The 11,563-nt window shown below is 41.8% G+C and overlaps 1 protein-coding gene across 1 annotated transcript; it reads left to right on the top strand.

Moving 5' to 3' along the window:
• Positions 1-1,356: 1,356 nt before the first annotated feature.
• Positions 1,357-2,322, top strand: LOC124968108 (olfactory receptor 7A10-like). The gene has a single exon (XM_047530462.1). The coding sequence runs from the start codon at positions 1,357-1,359 to the stop codon at positions 2,320-2,322; it is 966 nt and encodes a 321-aa protein (XP_047386418.1).
• The last annotated feature ends 9,241 nt before the right edge of the window (positions 2,323-11,563 follow it).

Raw genomic sequence — 11,563 nt, 5'->3', positions numbered from 1 at the left:
CACATCCCTCTACACCCTTCCCCTATTGTAAGTTAAATTAGATTTTCTACACGTTTCCTCATTTGCTTCCCACCAGGTCCTTATGCACTGGGTGACATTAGTGCAATATTTTACAACTAAATCAAAGGAGTTTCAGAGTGCCTTTCTATGTTCATGCAGTGCTAACAAACACAACACTGGAGCTGATACTGTGAACTTGGCATTCTGCTGTCAGCTCTGAGATCTGAGGAGCCACACACTGAGCTGCTCTCACCAGGCGTAATCGCACCTTGTGACATACACCACCAAGGAAGCTGTCCTACAGAAGACATTGCAAGGAGAATCACCTTTTAAAATCAATTTCCATGTTTAATTCACACATAACAATTGTATCTATTCGTGGTGGACTCTGTGACATTTTGCTACATGTGTCAATGTTTAATGACAATATTGTTGTAATTATCCCATTCATGTCTTTCAGCATTTGTCATTGCGAGGGACAGGAAACTCACACTCCTGTTTTCTAACTATTTTGAAATAAACGAAACATAAGGGAAACAAGTCCCCTGCTGTGCTGTGGAACACTCAGGCTTCATGTCCTCTCTGTTGCTTTTACCGTCCACTAGCCCACCCATGTCCTCTCCTCCCTGCTCCCATTCCCAGCCTCTGGTCACTGCTCTGCACTTACCTCTGAGCCGACTCTCTCCCTCTTGCTCTTTCCTGTAGCCACACTGGCTTCCTTGCTGGCCTTGGACGTCTGAAACGGGCACCTTCCTCAGGACCTTGGCATGGTCTTTGCCTCCTGCCAGACACTCTTCCCTGACAGCCTGTGGCACTTGCTCTGTCGTCCTTTAGACTTTTTTTTTTGTTTTTTTGTTGAAATCTGATTTGTCAACTTCTTTTATTTTTGCCCAATGTCCAGTTTATAAAAAAACACTTCTATCTATTCTCTTCTTTTTTACCTTATTTTCTTTTTTTCCCAATCATCTCCTTATCTGGCATGTTATATAATTTTCAAAATTAGCTTATAATTTTCTCCATCTTTAGATTGTAGGGACATTGGTTTTTTGCACTGTTCACATATTTTCTAGATCATTCCCAGGACATTGTAAATATTCAACTTTTTTCCTTTAAGTACACTAGAGATTTCTCAGTAAAATTCTAGAGTACACGACCTCCTGAGGAAATGCTGAGAGATGGGAAGAAACTTGTTTTAAAAAAGTGTAGGAGACGCCTTGACAGGTGACCAGATTCAGATGAAATATAAAAATGACGACTTTACTTATGAATAAAAATTAGAGAAAATAGAAATTAAACAGTAGAAATGCATCTCCTTTCCCTCTCTCCTTCTCTCTCTCTCATAGTCACACCAACCACATGAAACCAATGAATGACACAGAGATTTCAGAATTCCTCCTTCTGGGATTTGCCGAGGACACAGAACTGCAGTCCCTCATCTTTGGACTTTTCCTCTCCATGTACCTGGTCACTGTGCTGGGGAACCTGCTCATCATCCTGGCCACCAACTCAGACTCCCACCTGCACACACCCATGTACTTCTTCCTCTTCAACCTGTCCTTTGTGGACATCTGCTTCACCTCCACCACCGTCCCAAAGATGCTGGTGAACATCCAGACACAGAGCAAGGCCATCACATATGCAGGCTGCATCACCCAGATTCATTTCTTTGTACTCCTTATAGAGTTGGACATTCTTCTGTTGACTGTGATGGCCTATGACAGGTACGTGGCCATCTGTCACCCCCTGCACTACATGGTCGTCATGAAGCCCCATCTCCGTGGATTGCTAATTCTGGTGTCCTGGGTTGTGAGTGTTTTATATGCATTGTTGCAAAGCTTAATGGTGTTGTGCCTGTCCTTCTGCATAGACTTGGAAATCCCCCACTTCCTCTGTGAGCTCAACCAGGTGGTCCAACTTGCCTGCTCTGACACCTTTCTCAATGAGGTGGTGATCTATGTTGCTGCCATCTTGCTGGGTGGGGGCCCCCTCACTGCCATTCTTTACTCTTATTCCAAGATCGTTTCCTCCATCCGTGCAATCTCATCAGCTCAGGGGAGGTACAAAGCCTTCTCCACCTGTGCTTCTCACCTCTCTGTGGTCTCCTTATTTTATTGCACGAGCCTAGGTGTGTACCTCAGTTCTGCAGTGACCCAAAACTCACGTTCAACTTCAACAGCCTCTCTGATGTACACTGTGGTCACCCCCATGCTGAACCCCTTCATCTACAGTCTGAGGAATCAGGACCTGAAGAGCGCACTGAGGAGACTCTTTGAAAGAGAAAGATTAAATGTCAATTGTCCAAAACTGGAGAAAAGCCCATGATTGCAGGACTCAGATCTTCTGAGCCAAAAACTGGGTTCTTTTCAGAAAGTGGAAGCAGAACCTGCTCCTCCTACTTTATTCGTGAGTTTCTGTTCCTTTGATTTCCACCTCTGCATGCAGTTCCACTGCGTCATTCACTTTATGATGCTTTCTGATCTCTCTGAAATCCAATCCTCTCCATTTGTCCTTCTTCATCTTTCCCCAAATGATTCCCATCTTTGGAAAAGGACGACTTGCAAATCCTCATTGATGATATAAGATATATTTCTAGAAATTATTTAAGCTCAAATGACATATATCATGCTAAGTAATTGTTTATTTCACTGAAAATAGTCATAACATTTATTCACTTGTGTAATGTGTTTAACAAGCAAGGTCATTTTTATAATTTTATTGTGGGGGAAAATCTGAGAAAAAAAAATTGGTACCACAGATTCAACTGAGAGATCTTTACCCATCCAGCGCCCTATTTTCTGTCTGACATGTGGTCTTGCTAAGTGGCTTAGAGCCCAGCTGGGTGCGGAGGCTGACCTTGAACTTTCAATCTTTATGCCTCAGCCTCCTGAGTCACTGGGATAGCCGGTATGCAGCACCATGCCTGGCTGACAATAGGTTTTCAAGTGTGTGTTCCTTGCTATATCACTTCCATAAATTATATTCTTGACACGGTAGCCCTAAACAAACCAGGGTGTTAACTGGTCATCAGGTTATATCCTCATCTTTTGAATCCTCTTTCTATTTCAGTGTGGTGTCCACAGTACTGACCATAGTCATGGACAAACCTGTCCTCACAGGTATCTACTCCACCATTTCCCCCATGTGCACAATTTTATGTGCTTGAAAACTTTTTTGAAATGTCAGCAATAAAAAAATGGTGACTACATTAATGGTCATGAGTGGACAGTCACTGGGCAGGGAGGGAGGTGGATGTTGCTGTAATGGGGCAACACTTGGAATCCTTGACTGATGAGAACCATTCTGCATTTTCCTTTGATAATCATGTATTATTTGTAAATCTTCATGAAATTCAGCCTGGTATTTCCACACAAGCCTACAGTGTACACTCATCAAATCCAGCCCCATAATTCACTCTCTCCAACCCCATACCAACATCTACATTCAGGTTGGCATTTTGTTTTATTTTTTTAACTTCCTCATATGAGAGAGACCATACAGTGCTTGCCTTTCTGTATCTGCCTTATTCACTCAGCACAATGTCCTCTGGCTCCATCCACGTTGCCACAGTGATAGGATTTCATCCTTCCATGCAGCTGAATGATGTTCCATGTTGTGTATATGACACATTTTTCTCCTCCAATCATCTGGTGATGAGCACTTAGGTTGACTCCATACTTAGCTGTTTTGAATTAAGTCGCAGAAACATGGGTGTGGATGCTTTTCTTTGCTGTGCAATTTCATTTCCTTGTCATCAGTGTAAATACCCGGCTGTGATATTTTGCTCAGTCTTTTGTGGAAGCTGACTAAAATGTCCTTGGATCTTTTGGCCTCATTTCTTAGCAAGAACATGTCAATCTACAATTTTCTCCAAATAAAAAGTTGATTAAAATTATAAAAGGAAAAATGAGGATTGTCTGAGCATGCCATTTCTTCACAGTAAAAATTTTGATGACTTTTCCTTTTCCTCCAGGACTCATGGTTGCTTTTCACTTTCTCCCACGCAATCATAGCTGCCATGGTCTATAATGTGTTTTGAGTGACGATCATGAGATCAGGTAGATGAGAGTGAACACAGTTTGCTGTGGCTTTATACCAATCCAGATGTAACGTGTGCAGCAGACTGTGGTGAAGTTTGCTTTGCAGATTGGTGTGAAAATGTTGGATATTGAAATAAGCAGATTTGGGATGGTAAGAATTGCTGGCACCTGATCTTTCTTTGTTCTTGCTCTCTCTGCTATGTAGACACTAAGGGAGACAGTACAGATGAACATTCGATTGTAACATGGCTTTTTCTTAAGTGAACATCTTCTACTGCCTCTCATCTGCACATCCATGGGTACCCCACACTGTTGTGTGATCTTGCCAAAGTTCTGCCACCTCACTAATAACATAGCATTGTAGTTAGTTTCTGTCATTCTAGGTCTTTCTCTCTTACTGAAATCCTCTTCATTATTTAGAAATTCTTTCTTCACTCAGAATTAAATCATCCAGGGGCTAGTCCAAAGCTTTTCACTTGGTGGTGTCCTTGCTTCATGTACTGACTATGTTAGTCAGTGTTTTGTTACTATAAAAAAATACCTGAGATTTATATGGAGAGAAGTTTTATTTTGGCTCATGGTTTGCAAGGTTCCAATCTTAGGGACTGGCCCTGTGGCAGAGAGCACATGATGGGGGTGACAGGCATGTGGCAGAGTAAAGCTGCTCACCTCATGGTCAGGAAATGAAAAATGAAGAGAAGACTTGGGTTTGTACCCCTTTCATGTGTGATCCCCCAGTGAAGTAAAACTTCCTACTAGAACCCCTCTTAGCATTTTCACCACCTTCCAACAGAACCAAGCGGGGGACCTGCCTTTACCCCAGTGACACTGAAGGACACTTAAGATTGACACCTGAGCACTGGCCTTGAGGTCTACCTCAGTTCTGCAAACATCTGCTGTCTAGGATAACCTTGAGTGACCTTGGTGCAAAGCACTCACATATGGAGCCCCATGTTCCACAGTCTGAAGAGCAGGGAGATGAAGGGGCCAAGGGCATGGGACACCTCAGTGAAGGCCATTGCAGGACTCTGCTGAGTAGCAGCATGAATGACACTGAGGACCAGAGAGCCTGGCCTCCTTCATCAGCCCTTTGATGTCTTCTGCTTTTACAAGTTCTAAAGCAGCTCTCTCCTTGGGTCTTCCTTCAGGGTCTTTCCTGTCCTTGGTGCTGTTCATAAAGTCCCAAGTTTGATGAATACAATGTGGCATTTTCCCAGTTATCTACAATAATGGTTTGTTTTTCATGTTGAAGAAACAACATCTTTTACCTTTAATACACATTCTCAGAAGTGACCCTCTGTGTTTCTTTTTGCCCTGGACATTCACTTGCAGAGATGTGCTCTGTGGTGATGCAACTGAGACCAAATGGAAGATTCCCTGCCTTTGTATGATTCCCTTTCTCTTTCAATCACACTGAACTTACTGAATTTTACTACTCATACGAGGTATCAATTCCTTGAATTTCAGAAGTGTAGCTCATCTGTGCTTGCAACCATGATGTCTGGTACAGTTCCTGGTAAGGAGTTTGTCCCCTGTGAATTCTTGTTGAATAGAAGGAAATTCAGGAGATGGTTGAAGAGAGAGGAGAGAGTCTGGGCCAAAACATACACATAGGTAGATTTCCTAAGAGGCTTTGAGGCAGAAAAATACTCCAGACTCATGGAGGTAGATCTTGATAAGACAGACAACACAGAGGGAATGAAACCAGCATTCAAAAGAGGCACCTGCTCGTCCCCACTTTCCCTCGGCAGTACCATAAATGTCAAGGAAGGGAACCAGCCTAGCTTCCCATGGTAGAGGCATGAAAAAGGGAGATGCAGTGTATCCATATGAGTACTCTTCAGCCTTCAGGAAGAAAGAAATCCTGTCATTCATAACAAAATAAAGGGGGTGTGACACGTTGCCACATGAAAGAAGCCAGACAGCCAACCCCGCATGTGCTCTGTCCTATGTGGAAGCAAAGGAGCCTCAGTCTGAATACAGAATAGTGACCCCAGTGACTGGCAAGGAGGCAGTGGGAGGAGGGAAGGAGGGAAGCTGGAAAATGGGTACAAGAACACAGTTCAGTAGAAAGAAGAAGTCCTGGAGTTCCACAGCTGAGTGGGGGAGGAGGGGCTGCAGAGCACAACGTGTTGTCCTGTTTTTTATGAGGACCTAGAAGTGAGGAGCTCAAATCTGGGAACACAAAGAAATGGCATGGAGAGGGAAAGGTTCCTTATGCTGTTTTGTTCACTGGACACTGTGTGCATGGGCTAAAGTATCACCCTGACCCCTGTTCACATGCACATGCACATGTCAGTAAAAATTAAATGAAGATTTAAAAACTATACTTGGCATTTGCCAGTTTGTTGGACCATGTTATACACACTGTGTCTGGATGTTTCTGGTCACTTCTTCACAAGGAAGCAAGAGCTTATTGTCGCCAGGCAACGAGCTTGAGGTCACAGAGGGAAGGAAGAGGCCCCAGCCTAGTCACAGAGACGATGAAGAGGTCCCTGCCCAGTCTGTGTGGACCAGGCCAGGCTTCCAGACCTGAGGTTCAGTCGGCTCTAGAGAAGCTTTGCTGATGTAAAACTAAAGGTAGTACAAAACAGAAACTTCTGATAGAAACTCCTGCTTCTCAGATTCTCCCCAACGGGGAAGGTTATGTGTCAGGATGAACGGGAAGAATTCCAACACCAGCGTAAGGCACTTGAAGTTCTCCGATTATTTTAATGTGATTGTTCTGTGTATTCATGAAATCAACACCTTTTCCTATTCCGGAGCCGTTTCTATTTACTTTTAGGTCAGTGGTTCGGTGGTTCAAGGATCAAATCAATTTTTTCTTGGGCTTTTAAAACTCTAATTGTTTTGAAATAATTTGTATAAGTGTATTTTGCTTCTTTAGATTTCATTTAATTTAAATTTATTTCATTGTTAAGATACATTTTATTGTCCATATTTTAGGTTTATGACTGATGTTTTACAGTAAAGTTAGGTAAATGATTATAATAATGAGGCAGATTTCCACATTATACAAGATATCATGTATTTTCCCCTAGTTTTTTAAACATTTTAATTTTTTTATCAATGATTTTGACATGCACATTTTAAACCATTGTATTTTAAAAATTATTTTCTTAATTGTACAAATTTATGGGGTATGGTGTAATAGTTCAATTCAAGTGTACAGGATGGAATGATCAAATCAGGATAGTCAACAATTCCATTTTCTTAATCAATTTCAGAAAAACGTAAAATTAACATGTAAAATCTTATGTATGGTGCACAGTGTAATTTTTCAATGTGTGTATGGAGGATGTACTGATAAATGAAGATAATGTTTCCCTCTAATCCTTACTACCTTTGGACCAATAAGTGGAATTTTCAAAGGATAAAAATGTAAAACTTTTCATTACATAAGTTTAAAAATCCAGTATATTTTTAATTGGGGTATGTATTGAGGAGTCTGCAGGGCTGTTTCTTCAAGTGTTTGTGAGGCAGAATCCTTTCTCTGTTCCTGGAGGCTGCCCTCATTCCTTGGCTCATGGCCACCTCCACCCTCTTTAAGGCCAGCTGTGGCAGGTGAGTCTTCCTCACATTGCATTACACCAACATTGACTCTTCTATTTTTCTCTTCCACATGTAAGTACCTTTGTGGCGACTTTGACTTCCTCAGATATCCTGGGATAATATCCCTCTCTGTGGTCACTTGTCAGAAGTCTAATCTCTTCTACTCCTGACTAACTTATTCAGAGTTCTGGGAAGTGGGCTGTGGACATTGCTTCAGGCATTATTCTACCCACCATCTCTCATGCCCCAGTTGTGGCCAAAGAGCTGTAAACTGAAGTCTGTTAGGTGGAGTTTTAGGGAAAACACACATCACATCATCCCAGTGGAAAAAATGCATACTCACACAATATTGAGCAGAATAAGGCAGCACAAAGGGGCACAATTCTGTTTATTAGAAGTTTACTTTGGTCAACAGGTAATCTGTGCTCTTATGATTCCAGAGAGTAGTTACCACAGGGGCAGAAGTAGCACCTGGAATTGATACCACAGAAGCTTCTGTGTGGCTGTTAGATTCTATTTTTTTGTGAGTTCAAGCTGCTTGGAGGATATTCACTTTGTGAAATTTCATTGAGCTGTTGATATAGCACTTTTCCCATCTGTGTTTTATACTTCATCTGAGAGGTTTCTTTTGTTGGTTTGTATTTTGCAAAGACCTCCCTGCGATTCCCTTTACACTTCATCCTTGACTCTTCTCCCAGTCTTCCTGGCTGCAATATAGATTTGATATCTGGTGGTATATGAGCTATTCTGTGACCATGAAATTAGAAACACACATTGGGTATGATGTTGCAGAGAAACACCAGAAGACTAAGTCCTCAATTACATCCAAATGTTGTGAGAGTAGCCTTGAGTTCCTAGGTTGAAACCTGTGATATATAAATATATACAGAATTTGTTTCAGTAACTGGTTTGGCTCTCTGTTACTTGTAACGAAATATCCTCTATAACTAAATACAGCTATTTGAGAATATTTGTAACAAGTCATATACCCAAAACATTTACACAAGGATCACAAATGACATATGCAGATCCATAAATCCATATGTGCAAATGACCATTCCATATAATGACTATCAAATGACAAGATTTCATTCCTTTTTAATGGCCAAATATTATTCCATCATGAATGCAGGCCACATTTCCTGTATGTATTCAATCAGGGCTGCCTAATGTTTCTTAAACTCTTCTTGGCACCCAGCCATGCTCATTCAATACATTTTGCTCTCAGCCTCTTTCCTGGTACAGAGGCAGATTTGTGTATCTCTGAAGGTCCTAGAGTCAGTCCCAATGGACATGGAGGGATAACCCTATTTTAATTTTTATCCTTTTCTCTACGATGATCAGCTCCTGAGGATGGATTTGGAAGGAGTCATCCTCCAAGACTTAAGATGACCAAGATGAGTTTAGGGTCTTTAATTTGCTTTGGCAATAAAATATGATGAGGATGTTGGTGAGTCCAAAGGGACTTTCAAGGGCATTCAGCTGCTCTGTGTTGGAAATCTGCCCTGGCTGCTGACCAATCCAGGCTAGACAGCTGGAGGAAAAAATATCTGGAAGAGAAGCCAGTTCCTATTATGTCACCCTAGATCAGCCAACACTCAGCTCTGAGTCCCCAGAAAGCCCAGCCAAGACTGGCAGAGGGACCCAGGGGGCACACAACTCTCCACAGATTCAAAAGGGGACCAGTGAGCTCAGAATAACTCATCACCAGGCACTTCTATTTGATGGTAAGATATTATATTAAACCCATTTGTTACACAGCAATAGTTAACCCTTATGGTAAGTGAAAGGAAGGTAATTGAAAGCAATTAGAATAATCTGCTACTGTTTGTTTTGGAATTTGCTCTGATATTTAAAGACACCATTCACAATTACTCTCTTGTTCAATTTTATTCAATACAAATCTATTTTAAAATGATAAATGTTGATTATTTTCCAGAAAAAAGAACATGCATGTTTGTGGTCTGAAATTGAATGACTGGGCAGGAACTCAAGCTCTCTTGTGAGTCATCCATTGAACATGAAGACTGAAATGATTCCTGCACATGAAGGAGACATAGAAGGGATAATATTGATTTTGCCTGTTCAATACCCTCTGTAAATGACAACATTTACAGAAGATAGGTTTGTCAGTCAGATGTTCTTCATTGTGACCAAAATCCCTGACAAGAACGATTTCCATGACAAGAGATTATTTTGGGATCATGGTTTCAGAGGTTCAGTCCATGATTGGCTGACGCCATTGCTCTGGACTTGAAATGATGCCAAACAGGGCAGAAAGGCATGGAGGAGGAAAGGTGCTCAGCTCATGGCAAGGACGCAGAGAGAATGAGGAGCCAGAGATAAGATAGAATCCCAAGGGCCTCCCCCCAACCATGATCTGCTTCCTCCAGTCACCCTCCCCTGTCTATAGTTATCACCAAGTAGTCCATTCAAATGATTAATCCATTGAGTGGATTAATCCACTGAAGATGTGACAGCTTTCCTCATCTAATCCTTTCATATCTGACATTCCTGAATTGCCTAATACTGAACTGTTGGGGGATACCTCATAGCCAAACCATAAGTGACTTCATTCAGAACACATAAGGATTCATTTTTCTAGAAAGTGCTGGAAATTTTCAGGCAGAAACTGATAGCTCAGTAATGCCTCCAAACAATGCCAATCAATCTTTGAAGAGCAAACTCACTTGCACATGGGATCCAATCTTCCACTCTACAGTAATTGTATTTTCAGTATGAAAAAGACATATCTTGGGTACTAATACAATATAAAGTTCATCTTTTCTAATTTAAGGTCCTCTTTGATGTTGAGGCAAACTGATCTACCTATCATTTCAAATTTGTCTTTCCATAGAGACATGACTTGGAGATCTGTATTTCCTAAATATATATCTGATAAATGTCTGATGTGATTGTGGCAGAGACCATGCAAATGATATGGAAATGACAACCTCCAACACAGCAGCCTGGCAAGAGAGAGGAAGAAGGTGAAATATTGATAACACTGGTCCTTCCCAATACCTCCCTTCCCAGTGACAAGACAACCCCTGTGAAGAAGATGTCCATCAAACCTAAACACGACACTCTCTCGGGGGGGGGGGTCAAAATATTGATCCTTCCCCAAGTACATACTTCTCCAGTGACAGCACAATAGACCCTGGAGGGAAGGAGATAAGCACTGAATGCTGAACCCTGGACCCTCCATCCTTGTATACTAAATGCAAACTTCAAACTCTCACAAACTGTTTCCTGAGTGCCCAAACTGATCTGTTCTGATGAAGTCTTCAGTGGTTCAGTCATCTCCCAGCATGTAACCTATAGAGACCCAGACCTCCCCTATAATGGGGGCTGCTTTTCATCCAGAAAGTGAGCCTTCTGATGCCTGACTCCACCGCTGAATCAACACTTTGTGAGTTGGTGAGGTCTGCACCAACCTGGTCACTCTGGTGTTCACACCATGGACCTCAAGCTGAGTGAGTAAACAGAACTCTGACATGAGAAAGAAGCTGTTCTGGGTCTTGACTCAGCTGGTCTCTTAGAGTCCACATCACCAGGAAGAGCCATTGAGAGGCTGAAGCCAGAGGCACGAGGCACCCACAGGGCAGAACTGTGGTCCTGGGATTCCCTCTAGTGCAAAATGACACACGAGGCTTGGTTGTCAAGTGTGCTTTCTTCCTAGGAGGAATTCAACACATGACTGCTTTTGAGTAACAAAAAGAAAAAAGAAAGAACAGAAAAGAAAAATTTATTGTGTGTGTACTGGTATTTGAGAAGAAGGTATTTAAGAAAATGCAAGTTGTCCAATGAGATAAATGGTACTTTCCAGGATTTCTAATCCCACCATTGAAAATGACATTGAGAAAGTGTGAAAGAGACCAAGGTGAACACTGTTCAGATGTCAAAGAGGAGAAAGCTTCACAAGTTGAGTGCTCATCTTTTATAGAGGAGTTGAAATCAAAGAAATGGAAACT

This window comes from Sciurus carolinensis, chromosome 17 (genome assembly GCF_902686445.1).
Source record: "Sciurus carolinensis chromosome 17, mSciCar1.2, whole genome shotgun sequence".
In the NCBI taxonomy this organism is placed as follows: Eukaryota; Metazoa; Chordata; class Mammalia; order Rodentia; family Sciuridae; genus Sciurus; species Sciurus carolinensis.
Note: the sequence above shows the minus strand (reverse complement) of the source record. Positions and strands in the feature narration are given on the sequence as shown.

What these genes read in the sequence shown, in the direction of transcription:
- LOC124968108 (XM_047530462.1), top strand. Translation starts at nt 1,357, where the DNA reads ATGAAACCAATGAATGACACAGAGATTTCAGAATTCCTCCTTCTGGGA.